This window comes from Adiantum capillus-veneris, chromosome 3, assembly GCF_014529385.1.
Source record: "Adiantum capillus-veneris isolate H3 chromosome 3, ASM1452938v2, whole genome shotgun sequence".
NCBI classification, from domain to species: Eukaryota; Viridiplantae; Streptophyta; class Polypodiopsida; order Polypodiales; family Pteridaceae; genus Adiantum; species Adiantum capillus-veneris.
Window position 1 is genome coordinate 117,939,954 of NC_140933.1, and position 17,159 is coordinate 117,957,112.

General features: G+C 42.6%; 1 protein-coding gene across 7 annotated transcripts in view; it reads left to right on the top strand.

The window, feature by feature from the left end:
- Positions 1 to 637: 637 nt before the first annotated feature.
- The window catches only part of LOC147461569 (zeaxanthin 7,8(7',8')-cleavage dioxygenase, chromoplastic-like), an 88,724-nt gene continuing 72,202 nt past the window's right edge, over positions 638 to 17,159 (top strand). For 4 of the 7 annotated variants that reach the window (XR_015187617.1, XR_015187618.1, XR_015187619.1 and 1 more), the window contains exon 1: positions 640 to 2,235. Coding sequence is in view for 4 of the 7 variants with exons in the window: in XM_086509080.1 (XP_086365206.1) it covers positions 809 to 2,235 (1,427 nt within the window). In the remaining 3 variants the exon portion in view is untranslated. Of the gene's footprint in view, positions 2,236 to 15,208; positions 15,770 to 16,365; positions 16,606 to 17,159 lie in introns of those variants that run through there. The other 3 variants (XM_086509077.1, XM_086509079.1, XM_086509078.1) reach the window with 3 other exon arrangements.

The window sequence follows — 17,159 nt, forward strand, 5'->3', positions numbered from 1 at the left end:
AAAAGTTTTAGTGTTATTACCAACAAAAGCTTCAAATTTTGACCTAAAAATCAAAAGAATTTCAAGCTCACCCTTATTTTCATCGCTTATGGAGAGGGCTCTAGAGGATCTTTTTTATACATTTTTTATGCCTCGCATCAATACTAATATAGAGACACCTTTTAAAAACACTAAAAGAAACAAAAAACATATTGTATGTAATGAAATGGTGATGAAAAGATTAAAGTGCAAACAAAGATTACATTATATTTAATGTGATAGTGAAACTTTTCATGGTGAGAGATTTGCAAGTTTTCTCCACCACTCCTCTATGATCTTCTTAAACCTTCTTAAACCAATGAAGGTGAAATAATCATTTAAAGTAAGTCTCCATCGGGCGCTCGTGCACTTAAAATGAAAACAATGAAAGTCTCCCAAACCCAACACAACGCTAAGGTTTCTTTTAGAAAGCAAAAAGAGAGGTTTAGTTATCGAGTAAAAGACTAGTACCTTGAATTGCGTCGAATATGGCCAGCGTCGAATTAGGCCTAGGTCCCCAATCTCATAAAAATAAAAATTCTCTACGTTGAAATAGACACTTTTGAAACATTGAATGCAACGTTGAAATTTGTTAGAAATGTAGTGGAAACGCAACGAGAAACTCTGAAAGCTCAGTTGAATTAGTCCAATGGGGCAATGGAAGAGATGCCGTGTGGAAACAAAAGCCTGAGGGGTATATTTATTGCGTAAATCGGTGTGAATTAGTGACCTTGCTTTCCGACGGCTAGATATCAAGGCTGCTGCTCGTAGCTGTTTTCCCAGGACAAATATGCCGTCCCTGAAGCAGCAGGCGCTGCTGGCCGGCCAACTGCCAGAACCCGGCAGCAAGGATCTGCCGATCCTTGACCTTAAACATGCCGCAGCCTCTCAATTAGCCCTCATGTCTGCACCGCACCCCTCTCGGCTCAACCTTGCTCGCCTTCTGCACCGCGAGTTCGACCAAATGTGGCACACCGGCATCGCCCCATCCCCATCGATATCGGCACGCGCAGCCATTTGCAATGCAGCTGATACTCTCATAACCTGCTTGCTCTCTCCTCTTCAGCTCCAGCCCGCTGTAGACCCACGAATTCAACTGCTGGGAAACGCCTTTCCCGTGCTAGAGACCCCTCCCACTGCCTGCTCTGTCGTGGGCACCCTCCCTTCCGATCTTAATGGCGCTTACATCCGCAACGGCCCCAACCCCGCCTACCTGCACAGCGGAGAAGGCTGCCACTTCTTCGACGGGGACGGGATGCTCCACTCTGTCAAAATCCGCCATGGAAGCGCGCCCACTTACTGCGCGCGCTTCGTCAAGACGTCACGCTTCCTGCAGGAGGAGGCAGCAGGTCGGCCCCTCTTTCCCAAGCTTTTCGGGTCTCTGACGGGCGCGCTGGGCATGGCGCGCACCGCGGTGATGCTGCTGAGGGCGAGTCTCGGGCTGCTGGACTTGTCGCAAGGTGTGGGGCTCTCCAACACAAGCGTGGGGTTCTTCAAGGGGAAGCTGCTCTCCATGTCTGAGGAGGACATGCCCTATGTCATCAAGCTCACAGAGGCGGCCGATCTTGAGACGCAGGGAAGGCTGCAGCTGGGCGGCATTAAGGGAAGCATGTGCGCGCACCCCAAGATCGACCCAGAGACAGGTGACATGTACGGCTTCAGCTACCCTCAGCTAAGCCTGCCTCGCTACAGCATTTTCAAGGCGAGCGCTCGAGCTGCTGCTGAAAATGCTGAGAAATCAGCAGACGATATTGATGACGCAGTGGTCGTGGTGGTGCCGGGGCTGTTCGACCTGCCGATCGTTCATGATTTCGCCATAACCAGAAAATACATTGTCTTTCCGGATTCTGAGCTGGTGGTGAGGGCGCTCCCATTTCTGCGAGGAGAAGCTCTGGCAGTGAGAGATAAGAGGAAAGTGGCCAGGTTCTGCGTGCTGCCGCGCGATATCTTTGATCGCCCACATGAGGCCGCCCACGAGGTGCGCTGGTTCGATGCCCCGGCCTGCAACTGCCTGCACTTCATCAATGCTTGGGATGATGAGGAGTCGCAGGAGGTCGTGCTCATAGCGCCCATCATCGCCCCACTGGACAACGTTCTAAGCTTGACGGGTATTTCCACCACGGTAACTGAGATTCGGCTTAACCTACACACAGGAACCGTCTGCACTCGAAAGCTCTGCACTGGTCGTAACTGCGACCTGGGGACAATGAATCCAAGGTCTCTCTCTCTCTCTCTCTCTCTCTCACACACACACACACACACACACACACACACACATACAACTCTCAGTTTTTTCTCTCTCTCTCACCCACACACACACAACTCACAGTTCTCTCTCTCTCTCTCTCTCTTAAGGGGACACACACACACACACAACTCACAGTTCTAGTTCTTTCTCTCTCTCTCTCTCTCTCTCTCTCTCTATATATATATATATATATATATATATATATATATATATATATATATATATATACAATAAGCGCAAAGAGATTGTATCAGATAAGCAAAAAAGTTACAGACAGCCATCCTGGCAGGCATAGCACATATACATCATACATCATTGGAGTCTTTAGGTCCTTTAGAACTAGATTACAATTAACCATAAGGAGACTACTCTTTAACAAAAAGAGAGTATACACCCCTTCAATCTATGCTTGAAGCCTTTCCAAGTAAAAGTCACCATCCCGGATCCGTGACTCCAAATGGGCTATCTCGATGTCCAGTTTCTTCTCCCACTCGTCCCTGGTGAGCTTTTTGTCTTCAAAAAATTAGATTCCACTTGAGGTACTTGCCTTGAGCTGGTTATACAAGTATTGGGAATCCTTCAAAATATCCTTTTTCATTCAATAGAGGGTCACTTGATCATTTGCAATCTTCATGTCTTGCACATTAAGAGATGAGAAAAGGAAAAGGGTATTCAGACTAGGAGTCTGGTAGGATTCTTCAAACAAAGTACAATTACGCAGTCTCTAGATCATCCAGAGAAGTTATGCCCTTGCTTTATTCCAACATACACTAATAATCCCAACATAATCACCTAGTATCAATTGTTTCCATGATGGAGCAAAACCTAGAGACTTGGCCAGCGGGGCAAGTAACCTTTTATTGGAGGGACATGCTAAAAACAGATGGCCCGTGTCCTCCACATATCTATTACATCTACAATAAAGACATGTTCCTAGATTAGCTTGGAGCATTCTCTTCCCAGTCCATATAGCCTTATGAAGCAGAAGCGAGAGAAGAACATATTTCTTAGGTTCTATAGCAGGAGACTAAATGTTGGTGAACTTGAAATCCCATTGTTTGGGAGAGTAATTGACCTTCCACCGCTTGTTAAGAGTTAGATGAAGAGAAGGATTCAGAGGGGAAGCATTCCAAGAGGGATTCTATAACTTGAACCTGCCCGGCCAGATGAAAGCTCTAAGATCCAGGGGAGAAGGCGTTTGAAGGGTCCAAGTGAGCTCTACTGGGAATAAGTTAATCTTGGTTATGGTTAATTGGAAATCCCACGGTTGGACTTTGTACTTGAGAGACAAGGTAGTGTTTGAAAGCCAATCCAGAGTCCTAGGATCCCATAGTTGGGACCAAGTCTTTAAACCTTTTTTTGTGAAAGGTAAGAGCTTTCCTCTTTTCCTAGTAATTGACAGAGGGAAGTTCCATGCATGGCCACCAGATAGAATCATGGGGAGGAAGCGAGTACCTATGTTTGGAAAGAGAGTTAAGAGCAACCTTGCTCCTATGCCCGTTCCAAGCATGGAATATAGTTCTGAGCAGATCTGAACCAGTTGAGAGGACTCTGCTTTTTCCAAAAAATATAACTGAGAGGGGGAGATGGGACCATCCCTTGGCGTCCGCCAACCTAAAGTGTTAAGACTTCCTGAGTAAAATCTTGCCCATTCTTCCTTCGGTTGCTGGAGAGTTGCCACCAACAATTTGACCCCCATCTTATCTGATATTAGATTGAGATCTTGGATGCACAACCCTCCTTTGTGCTTAGGGAGAGTGCAAACATCCCATGCAACCTTGGCACACTTGCGAACAAAGGGGTCACCAGCCCATAAAACAATTCTACATATTTTGGATATCCTTAGCAGATGACAGTCGGCAGGCCTTCAACAACTGAAGAAGAACAGGACATAGGCGTTGAGAAAGCGGTTGATGATAACCACCCTTCCAGCCAACAAATGTTGGAATCCTATCCATCTATTCAATTTGGCTTGGAACTTGTTGCAAACCCAATCCCACCTGGTTTTGAGTGAGACACCAAATCCCATAGGGACTCCAAGGAGCTTGAATATCTCCCCCTCTTTCAATATTTTACACCCTATATTATCCAGCCAATCTGGTAGAGATTGAGTTGAGAAGACTCATGTCTTGTTGTGATTAACCTGAGAACCTGAAGCCAAACACAAGATCCTCATAGCATCCCAAAATTTAGCAAGTGAGAACCCATCATTAGCCAGCAATGCATTCGTGTCATCGACAAATTGAGACAAGCATTGTTGGTACTGAGTACCGGGGACAATGATACCTTTAATGAGCCCCCTGGAAATCCTATCTTTGACCAAGCAGTTTAAAGAATTTGCAGCATTAGAAAATAAGAAAGGAGCTAGAGGGCAGCCATGCCGGACTGATCTAGCCATATCAAATGCTCTCGACAGACTCCCATTGAGAGACACTCTAGCTCTTGCATTCCCAAGCAAGGTTTGAACGAAGAGGACCATCATATTACCAAACCCCATTGCTTCCAAGCACCTTAAAATAAAGGACCACTCCAAGCGGTCATAAGCTTTGTCAAAGTTGATTTTGACAAAAATGAAGTCTTGCCCCGACTCTGTAGCATGTTCAAAGCCCTCCCATAATGCAACAACAGCCTCCATAAGTTTCCTGCCTTTGATGAACCCTTTTTTCTAAGCTGAGATCCATTTCATCAAGAGGACACTTATTCGATTATCCACAGCCTTGGCAAATATATTGTAGGCAATATTGAGCATGGTTAACAGTCTCCAATTAGAGAGACCTTCCTTGGCTCCTCTCTTGTGCAACAATTCGATGGCCCTAGTGTTGATAGAACAAGGGAGAGCTTTATGGACAAGTGATTCCTCCCATATCAAGAGAAGGAAAGGAGAGAGCACTTCTTTGAACTGTTGATAGAATTTTGCAGGAAGCCCATCCAACCTTGGAGTCTTGTGTAGCTTTAACCCCTCGATGGCCAAGTATATGTCCAAGATAGATAGAGGAGACTCTGCTGAGGAAGCATCTTGCTCAGGGATAACTTTAGCTCTGCATCAGAGTGTTTCAATTCGGGCTTCCAGTGCTTCTAGAGGGAGCTTCTCGAGAGTGTTGAAAAGAGTAGCATAGTGACTCCTTACTAATTCCAGGTTTTGAGCGTCAGAGGTTATAGGGATGGGGGCATAGAAGAAAGGGACTCTTTCTCAGGCATTCTTCCTTCGCAGGGATTTAAACATTTCTTTGGTAGGCTGATCCACTTTCCTAGCCCACCATTGCTTGAAGAAGGTTGTTGAGTGTTTGAATCACATCCTCTTCGTTTCAAAGTTTTTGGCGGGTAGTAGCTAGGAGACTCTGAGTGTCCTCATATGGGGGGTGGCTTCAAGAATAGAAAGTTATTCATAAAGCAAGTCCCTATGCTTTCTTCTGATTAGAGCTACTTCCTTTCTAACATGTATTAACTTTGAGTGTCCTTTACTGCTTTACTCCAGGCTTGAGCAGGCTTTGAAAAATTATGGAAAGCATGGGACCAAATTTGACGATGTCTTCTTGGATTGAAGGTAGCTTGAAAAGACCAGGGTCTTTGTGGAACCAATGATTTCCAACTTTGGAATCTTTGTCATCGATGGTGACTACCAAGGGATAGTGATCACAGATACAGGTGTTATACCTGGGTTTAGCTTTAACCCTAGTAAAAGAATTGACAAGTGAGATATCCATGTGGCACCGATCAAGCCGAGCTTCCTTGCTAATTTGCCTGAAGCACAATTTTGCCAAGTAAAGTTGCCTAGGGTTCCCACATCCCAGAGCTGGAGCTTTTGTTTGAGGGATTCCCATTCTAGAAGCTCAGCCCCTCGAATGATTTGACCTAGGGCCAAGAAACGGTCATCCAAGATCTCAACCATATTAAAATCACCCACTAAGATAGTGGGTCCTTGAAGGATAGCTAATTCGGTCCATAGCTTGGTTCTGTCAGACACCGAACCTCCTACATAGCAACAAACCAACATGTCACTTAGAGGTGAGGGGAGAGCAACCGAGCACCAATTGTGCCCAAATTGAACAAAAAAATCAATGATGTTGAACTCTTTTGGAACACCAATGGTGCATCCCCCGGACCTGTGAGTATGGGAGTCAACCACCCACTTGTGCCTTAGTGAGATCATGACCATAAGTCTTTACCTCCTGAGCATAAGCAAGTCAAACCGGTTGTTCTTGAGCCAACTAGCAACTTTCCTGACTTTGATAGGGTCGATGAGGCCCTTTACATTCCAAGAGAGAAGCTTATTCGAGAACCTTTTTGTCTTTTTTGTTACCTAATTGTCTAGGTGGGGTTTGGGCCACACTAGCATGATTCCGTTTATTATCTCGAAGGACCTCCATGGGGAAGGACCGGTTGTTAATTGGACTGGAGGTTGATCTTTCAATGGGATATTTTCCTTGTTTAGATCAGGAAGGACTTCATTGTCCAAGGGCATTGACTTCCTCCTCTAGCCTAGAGGTCTGGACATCCATGTTTGTTGACTGAGGGCTTACTTGAGCTTGGGTAAGGGGAATACAATCAACTGATTCATCCGAATCAGAGTCAACATACTCCTGAATACGGGCCAAGACGGAGAAACGGTTGTGTTGTAGGGACTTGCCTTTGGGTTCATGTTTTTTGGGGTGAGCCGGTTTAGCTTGAGTATGGTTGGGCTTGATAGGGCCTTTCCCTCTGTCATTAGAAGGAGAGCTTTCTTCTTGTGTCCTGGGGACAGGTTGAGTGGGCTGATGGGTTGCTTGAGCTAATTTGGCAGAAGGTTTAAGGGGGCACTCTCTCACATAGTGCCCCTTCTTGCCGCATAAGAAACAAGTATCTCGAAGATACTTGTATTCAATAGCCTGGTTTAAGACTTCTCCATCATCTATATTAATTTCTATGGAGGAGAGGAGGTTATCGGGGTGAGAGATATCCATTTATACCAACACCTGTGGGTGCCAAGCAGGGTTGTAAAAGTCCTGCCTCTGTCTATCCCCCAATACCCTATCTAGCTTGCTGGATATAGGCCCCAAGTGTTGATAGAGGTGTAGAGGTAAGTTAGGGAACTCCACCCATACCAGGTATCCTCTGGCCGCAAAATCTTTAGGGTTAAATGCCTTGCTCCATCGGAACATGCACAATGGGGAGTTTCTTATGACCCATTGTCCTGAGCTCAAAGCTTGGAAAGCCATGGCAGGCTCTCTAAACACGAAAAGAAAGTGATTACACAGTAGGCATTGTATCGACTCCACCTCTATACCTCTAGAGGCCCATTGGTGCTTAAGCTAGGTCTTCAAAATGTCAACCAGAGGGCGAGGCCCAGCAAGCAACCCTACTAACGCCCTACTCTCTAGATCCCTTTCTACATTTTTGATTTGTGCAGAGGGTAACATGATCGAAGGCCTACCATATGGAGGTTGACCGTTGCTTGCATGAGTAGTTTTCGAGCCATGGCCTTGCTGAAAGTTGAGGGCGGGGAGACATAAGCTTCCTCTGGTAGCTCCTGCAGCAGCTGCAGGACCTGAGCTTGTCGCTGGTAAGACCAAGCTAGGGCCATGCTGATTTTGTGCTTGGCTGGCGATGAGTTGTTGCCGCGCTGCAATGGCTTGGAGAAGCTTGTAAGCCAGTTCAGGCAGGATAATTTTACGAATAAGCGGGTCTGAGGAAGATATAAAAGGTTGAGGTTCCATATTCCCTACAAGTGGTGACTGGTAGAAAGGAGCATTGGGGAGAAGGAGGGAGGTCTGCATAAATGGCGAGCCACTAAGGAGGTCTGCATAAATGGCGAGATGTGTGAAGCCCATTAGTAAGTAAGCCTTGCTTGTACATAGAAGTGCAACAAGGTGAAGAGGGACGAAGGCCTTCTAAGTTAAGGGGAGACAAAGGAGAGTAAGTTCAAATAAGTGCCTACAATCATATGAAATTTTTCTTGTGTTTTAATATAGAGTTGTAGTATATTAAAGTACATTTTTAAAAAGTGGCTCTTATTGATTCTCTAAAAATAAAATACATTAACTGAAAGATGCCTTCAAGATTTCCTCTACCCTCATCACCTAGCCTTCACTTTCTGCTCCTATCGCCAAAACCTTCTCCCCTCTGTGTGTTGCACTTTCCTACCTCTTTGACACGTCCCTGCAAGCCTGCAAATTTGCCTTTCATGTGAGCTTGGACCTAAGCTTCCCCCGCCATTCATGGACTTGTACCTAAAGAGCCGCCCCCCCAAGTCATCTCCATTATAGCTATGACGAAAAAGGACACGAGCTGGAGAGAGAGAGAGAGAGAGAAGAGAAGAATAAATTTTATTCGCCTATGCCTTATGAAGCGTCTCTACCTTTGCTCTGTGAAGAGAGAGAGAGAGAGAGAGAGAGAGAGAGAGAGAGAGAGAGATCCGCACATGCCTTATGAAGCATCCCTATCTATGCTCTGCGGCAAAGAGAGAGAGCTTCATGCCCTCTGGAAGATTCATCACGTCCCTTGCAAAACGAGACCTAAGATTCGAAGCTCCGCCTTCACTTACTTCCACTTTCGTGTTGCTCCCATAACCACTCCACCAAGCACGTCACACTGCTCTAGTGAGCGATCTTTTAATAAAAAAATAACTAAAATCTGCCTTCGTCTCAGTGTTTCCTCCTCTTTTTTCGTGGCGCTTCCTCTGTCCGTTGCCTTGCTGCACCTGCCTGCCTTCGCCTTTGTGCCACTCCTTAAGCCGTCACCTTGAGAGGACAAACTGGCTTCGCAGGCTCCCGCCATGTTGCCGCATCAAGTTAGATTTGCATTTTGTTTGCATTTTATATGAATTGGGTACCCCCTACTCGAATGGCTTATGTATTACAAAGGGCCCCACTTAAATAATCAGATAAATGGTGCACATTGTGCCTCATCATTTTGAAACAAAATAAATAAAAAGGGAGTAAAATAAAACGATACAATAAAAATTAAAATAAAAAATATTTTAATGCTTAACATAATAAAAGATAGATTTAATAAGCATAGAAAATAATAAGGCAATTTAGTAAATTATTTTGAAATCCTTAAATGAAAGGACCATTTATCAATATCCCACACAGTGTTCAGAAAGTCTTTTTGCATAAGCGGTGAGTTTCTTGCTTATAGAGATGCGAACTCGAAATACTAGTAGAGATTTTCAAATTTGCAATGTTTGAACTATTTTCTAGTATATTTTATTGATTTTTTTCTCCGTCACTCCCCCTTGCAGCAATTGGCTAATCTTGAGTTTCAACCGGCTCAAGGCTAAGCTCAAGCACACCTTTCTCGAACATTAGTCTTCACAATGTCATAAATCAAACTCCTATGAACATATTGTTTAATCTTTTGATCTTTGAAGCCTTTTTGAAGCATGCAAAAAGAGTAAATGCAATTTTGGACAATACCTCTCTATTCAAAAGTTTTAGCTTACTATTCACAAAACTTTTTAGACCCATAGAAATTTGAACGGCCTTCACCCTTTGGCCTTCACCCTTTGGGTGCTAAGGCCTTTAGCAAGCCAAATACATGAATCATGGTGAAGTGTGTGAAACACTCCTTGTTCAATAAAAGTGTAAAATCCTTGAAGGTGATTCGTTGAAAGGGTTCGCACAGGCAACATATCACTAGTCGCAACGGTTGCAATTGATGACGTGGCTTAAAGATTCCAGCCGTAGCGGCCCCAACAGTAGTAGGACTTCCAACTTAGTCGCCTATTGCGGGTGCACGATTGTAGTTGGAAAACTTGCTTCGCAAATAGGGCCCATGGGCTTCAGATGGAAGGCAGAAAACCAACACACATATGTGTGCAGAACATATCCAACGGCTTCATCCGGATTAAGCGGAAGTTAGAAAACCTCAGGGGCTCACAATACATTTGCGCACCCTTTGATGAGAGCCCATTTTTTGTGACATTCTTTTGGAACAAAATTGCCTCTTTAGGGTACCCCCACCCCTCTCCAATTGGCCTTGAATAAAAAAAACACCCACATTGAAATTTTCAACACCGCCCCATGTAGCCTCTAATTGTCCATAATATACAATAAATAATAGGAAAAACTACCAAAATACCCCTCAAATTTGTGAAAATTCTCTAAAATATTTTGTCGCAAATTCCCAAAATGCCCTTGAATTTTTCAAAAATTTCCAAAATACCCTCGATCATTAGATTAAATGTCTTGAAAGACAAAAGAAAGTTGTAGCTTTTCATAAGAAGCCTGATTGTCTATCAATACAAGATGCTAAATCTAAAATTTGGGGTGTGTTACGTAGGTTTTGGAGATGAATTTCTTCATTATTGATAGACATAAATGCCCTCTTTCGCAAGGTAATTTGTGACAAATTACATGCTTAATTGTCACAAAGGGATAAAGATTAGAAAATCTTGAACAAACCAATCAAAATAGATACAAGGGTATTTTGGTAACTTTTGAAGTCGGAGGGGTATTTTGGTAATTTTCCCTAAATAGTAGAAATTTTCATATCTTCAAAAAGTGCAGAGTAACGTTGCCAAAATCCATGTCCCCTATTAAATATGGAAAAGATACTTTTGATTAAAATGTAGTATTTTGCTTCCAGTGAAAAGGTTTCTTTGGAAGAACAACATGAAAACCTCCCGGCCATGGCAGTGGGCTACATGGGAGGTAGTTGTTTGATCGATAGACCAAGGAGGGCTCGGCATTCTTAACCCTGTATCCCATGCCGAGGCCCTTTGTGCCAATTTATGGTCTCATTGGCTAAACAGGACCAAGCTTGGGCTATCATGACCAAGGAAATACTGGATGCAGTAAAACTGCGATCGAAAGGGGGAAAGTGGAAGGGGGTTGTGATACATGACAAACTTCTCGCCCCGAAGTCGTCTTATCTTAGATCTGGTGGACTCTCAGGGGAGCTGATGAGGAAGTGCAAAAGAGTAGCTGAGGTTTTGGAATGGGGGGAAGCAACCAGATACTTTAAGAACTCGATTTTGCATTTGTCCCCTTGGCTCTCCAAAATATTGGGGCCATCGCAAAGCCCCTATTGGATAGAAATGGCCAGGAATGTGAATAACAAGGGGCTCGTTCGATTAGAGAAATTCTGGGATGGCAACAAGAAGTGCTGGAAAAATGCTGACTCTTTAGCCATCCAATTTCAACTAAATGGCTTTGAGATCTTACTTGTCTACAGGGTGATGAAAGATCTTGATAATGTGGCCAATTTGTGAATCCAACTTTGAATGGGACGCTTGGAGATGGCCCGGGAGTAGCCTCTTTTGGAACCCACATTTTAAAGGCATTTACCAGGCATTAATGCAAGAGGCTAATTGGTGTAGCCCCCTTAACAAATTATGGAAGAGGCACTGGAAGGAAAAACGGTGGGAGGGGGTCATGGAGAACATCTGGAAGCCAAGGTGGCCGTAGTATATGAAGATATTTCTGTGGAAAGTGATGTGGGGGTGCTCTACCAACGGACGTAAAGATACAAGAAAGAGAATCGGGTCAGATCGTTTCTTGGGGTGCAAAATAGCTAGTGAAGACCTAGCCCACCTTTTCATGGGATGCCACGCAATCAGTGCCATGGTTGGGAAAATATGCAAGTGGATTCAAAGGACATGGCAAATTAAGTTCTTCAAGTCTGATCTGTTCTTTGGTAGTAACAGGTTGGGAAGTCCTGCTCTTCTTGTCTGCACTCAAATAATCAAGTACTACTTTTACCATATTTGGCAAGCAAGGAACCACCGCGTGTTTGAGGGGGATCTAGTTGTGGTAAGCTTTTGTGAAATCATACAAGAGAGCAAAGTGACGATTCACATGATCGGAGGCAAACAAGCCTCAGAGGACTGGTCTAGAACAATACATGTCATGATGACATCTTGTAATAAGTAAAGCCTAGGAGTAGTTGTGGTTTCTCTGTCAAGCTGAAAACTTGTAATCCTTTGACACTCAAGGCTTGGCTTGAGCTCAAGGCTGGTGTATATTTCTTATGTTCTTTATACTATCCACTCACAATTGTGAGTTTTGCAAAAAAAAAAAAGGGGTATTATGCTTCCAAGAAAGTGAAAATATGGGTCTATCATGACATTAGAGGATTTCAAGAATCCCAAAGCATGTGATGCCTCCTCACAACCAGAGGACAACGATCCCCCCTCCCATCGGCCTCAACGTTTATCCCCTCCCATCATGCATGAACATGATGAGAAAAAGGTAATATTTTTTGTACATAAAGAGTCCTTAGTAAAACCTTGGATTTTTGGTGCAATTGTGAACCATTGGATAAAGCTTGCATATTAGTGCTACATGGTAAATATTTTTTTTTTCAATTTTTCTTTAAAGTCTTTGAGAGAGGTGTTGAGATTTGTTGCACCTCTCTCTTTGAAGAGAGTCATTTAATATTGGTTTAGTCATTATTTTTTATGTTTTTGGAATATATTGTAATCTAAATAGGTCATTGTTCACTCGTTTGCAAAAAATATAATCCTCTGTTGTGACTTTTTATAAAGATGTTAGTGTCACTGTCTCATTTTTCCTCTAATAAAGAACCCTCTTATTATTAAATTCCTTTCAACAACATTATATAGGCCATAGTAAACTTTCACCTTGTTAAATCATGGATTATATCCTCTTGTGAAGGCCCCTTTTGGGCCTTCTTCTTAGAGCCAGTTTTCAAAATTTTGAAATACCAATTTGCATTAAAAAAATTTAAATATATGCTTTATGTTTTCATGATGTCAATTAATATAAGAGTCATACATAAGGACATAAGAAAAAGCGAAGATTTTGGTGCAACTCCTTTACCATTGAATTGAATTGTTGGATGTTCTCCATGTGACATTTGAACATTTTTAGATTTTAATATGTGCATATGGGAGTGCCCCCTCACTCTCTCACTTCGTTGGAGTTGAGGTAGCTCTCTCTCTCTCTCTCTCTCTCTCTCTCTCTCTCTCTCTCGCGCTTATGTAAGCTATTGTAAATCTTTACCTTGTTATTTCACCTTTCATTTCACATCGTGATATGTCTTGACTTTTCTTGCATTCTATTGTTTTAGAATGTTAAAGTGAAGCTTCACCTTGTATAGTTTTAGTAAATTCTATAAATACAATCTCTCTCTCTCACACACACACATTGATAAGTTCTTTTTATTGCACACCTTCACATGGCTTGACTTTTCTTGTATTCTATGAATTAACTCTAGTCAATATTCGAGAAAGTCTCTTTTATTAAGTGGTCGTTGGCCGAGTTTTCTCCTCACAAGGAAGCAAACTAAAAATACTAGCATAAATTTAAATTTTATAAAATTTTTGAATTATTTTCTCATATATTTCATCGTTTTTCTTGTCTTTATCGTGGTTTACAATTGGCTAGTCTTGATTTTCAACTGGCTCACAATTGTGAGTGGATAGTATAAAGAAGTTTAATTGGCTAGTCTTGATTTTCAATTGCCTTATATAGCCAAGGGGACCATTGAGATATAGAGTTGTGGAAGTATCTCAAGAGCTCTCCCCATTCCAGAGTCATTGCTACTCTATTGCATTTCCAAATAAGCTCGCCTACCATACCCCCAAGTTTTACAACATCCCATTGCAGGGCCATCAACTTATCATCCACCTCAAGTCCTTTCCAATGACCACCTTGCAAGCGTATTCCGGAGGTGTTCATCATATCCTTGGCCATAATAGACTAAGCCTAGTCTTGCTTAGTGAGGGCTACCACAAACTTGGCACATTGAGCCTCCGCGTGAATTCTAGGGTTAAGGATCCCAAGCTCGCCCTGCTGTACAATCCAAATATATCTTCAAATGCCAGATTTTGATTGAACAACAAAATCCCCTCCAAAGCTACCTTTTTTAGTTAGATGCACGTATATTGGTGCACTAATTGAGGAATAAATAGTCTAGCATGAGCTAGTTGGAGCCCTTTCACATCCGTAGGTGTTATGCAACAAGTTTTCAATTCTATTTGGTAGCTTTGAGGAAACCAATTTTTTCATTGAGCCAATTTTGAGAAAAATAAATTGGCAACTAGTTTCCCTTGCGCTCCATCCTTTTGCGCCCAGGGGGGGGGGGGAGATTAATATCCAACACGGGCATGAGAGATGGGATCAAAGGCTCCCATCAATTTAGGACCCCGGTAGTAAGCAGGTGTTGTAGATCTTGTCGCAAAAGTAAGCTTCGATATTTTTGTGAACTCTAATATCTGAGTTTACAAAAATATTCGAGTTTACTTTCTCCCACCCCAATATATTTGCACGTCAAAACTCAACAAAAACATTTCCATTCCACAAGTGGCGTGCACTAGCGATGTGGTTAAGGCACATGTCTCTCATCCCTAGCATTGTGGGTTCAATCCTTTGAGGTAGGAGGGAGGGGCCAAGGCAGGCAAAGTAAACTCAGGTACTCAAGTTTACTTTGCCAAGTCTGCCTGAGATCTATGGTGCTCAATCATTTTGCCAAAGATCCCATCTCCTTGCATGCTTGAGTGAGCAGGAAGGCACATATCATACAAAATAACATATTCCAAAGAAAAACATGACATACATACATGGAAACAAGATATACATAGGGTGGATCCTCGTAGGCAGGGCTAGAACCCTTACCACTGATCATCAAATTTTTTGCGTCTGTTAACTCACAAGCTAGCACAAAATGGTAGCTTGTTCATCTAAGCGGGGTAGAAGACACATTTTTTTTAATGCTCATGGGAAACGTTTGTTGGCAAACGCGGGTTGGGGTTCTACCCCTACCCGTGTGGATCTACCCATACACTTGTATGTGCACATACATATAACATATACATACACATGTATGTGCGTGCATGTGTGTGTGTGTGTGTGTGTGTGTGTGTGTGTGTGTGAGAGAGAGAGAGAGAGAGAGAGAGAGAGAGAGAGCACCTTCACTTGCAAGTGCTACATGCATTTTCACTTGAGGCAATTGCTGTGAGACATTGGACCGCGAGAGACACTTAATTGTTGGTTTTGGTAGGTACGTCGGATGCAAGTCTCGATATGCATACTTCGCTGAGGGAAGTAGCTTTCCACATGGAGTCATTGCAGTGGTGAAATTAGACGTGCAATCTGGATGTGTTGTAGCACGAAGGACATTTGAAGCAGGATGCACATGTGGTGAACCTTGTTTTGTGTCGCGTCACCAATGGGCAAAGGGCTCCTCCCTTCATTTGGGCAATGAAACCATGAAGTTAGAAGAGGATGATGGGTATTTGCTATGCTTTGTCCACAACAATAACATTCAATGCTCTGAGCTACTGGTCATGAATGCCTTATCCTCATCTCTTGAGGTCATTGCCTCTGTACAAATCCCAATACGTGTACCTTTTGGCCTTCATGGTTTCTTTGTGAGTGACTATCAATTATGTGTGCAAAATCCTCATCCCTAACTAAGATTGGGTGTATAGACCAAATATGCATTCAATCACAATCCGATGATTAGGTTTGAAATTCTTGTATTGGATTATAGTCCAACTCTTCATTTCAATGTGCGAAAAACTTTTCTTTACGGAAAAGAAATTTTTATTTCAATCAATGGGAAAAAATATTATTTGTAGAAACATTTTGAGTTTTCTCTAACGTGAATGATGCTAAAGTTCATTATTAATATTTACGTGTCAAACGTGAGAAATAACTCCATTTAAAAAAAAAAAAAATTGTAACAATGCCCTCGATATATTGATACATTATTCAATTTGAATTAATGCTTAATATGTGCAAGTTTCAACTCTTATATAAGATCAACACATAGCAGTCCAAGGGAGCTAGCTTGATTGGTCGAGTCTTTGTCCTCCGTGGCCCGAGTCACGGGCTTGAAGACAGCCAAGTGAGCTTGGTAGTTGCTCACGCATGTCCTTTGTATCAACACGAGCGAGAATGCTCAAACTGCTACAAAAAGATCAACACATGGCATTCAAATAAGTGATAAAATCATGAGGCCTACCTAGCAAAATGTGATTTCAAGAACTACAAAACATAATGTTTGTGAATAAGAGTGTCACTTTCTTCATAGACCATGAATGCATAATTACTCCAAATTTAACAATTTACATCACAACACAGTCAAGACACAAAGCACTTTAAATTGTTGGAAACTCACCAAAAAATGTTGTTGGTGCTATGAATTTTTGATAGGAGAGCATCGGAAATTAATGTCATCAATCTCCTTAACAACTCATACCTCAAAGATCAACATGAATGATGTCCAATCCATGCAAATGCTGCAAGCTCGGTTGCAAGTACACAATTACAACCTCCCCATTGGACCAACAACCTTAGCTTCCTCGCATCATCTCGAGGATATAGTAGAACTCCTCCAACTTTTCTTATAGGTAGCCATACCATATGAGCACCTTATGATCTTAAGAGTATATTTTGTACAATCTTAGAAGAATTACACCTTGTACATCATACAATGTTTTGTAAGAGGCTACAACAATAGGCATCAAATCAAACATGTTCCATTCGACCATCTATATATTATGCCTAATGACAATTGTACCACTAAGAAATCATAAGCATACCAAGATAGAAGAGCAAAGGGAAGAGAAGGAGATTATGTGAGCGTTATTTGTCCATCAAAGGATCTAGAAGCACAAAAAAGCAAGAAAAGCTGGAGATTATTAAGGGCAAGGAAATGCACAAAACATCCCCATATCGATTGGGAATAAAGAAAAAGAACAAAATCATCCCCATATTATTTTTGACCGTTCACATGCTCATGAAAGTTTGTGCTGAGGAGAGCCCAGCCCCGCTGGCCGGAGAGAGAGAGAGAGAGAGAGAGAGAGAGAGAGAGAGAGGCCACAATGCAAAAGCATTTACGGACTAGGCTACAATAACATATACATTACCCTTATTAGACGATGATGTGCCTAGATGGATATCTACCTGAGCTGACGCAGATGCTGGGTGCCCAAACTAGCACAAGA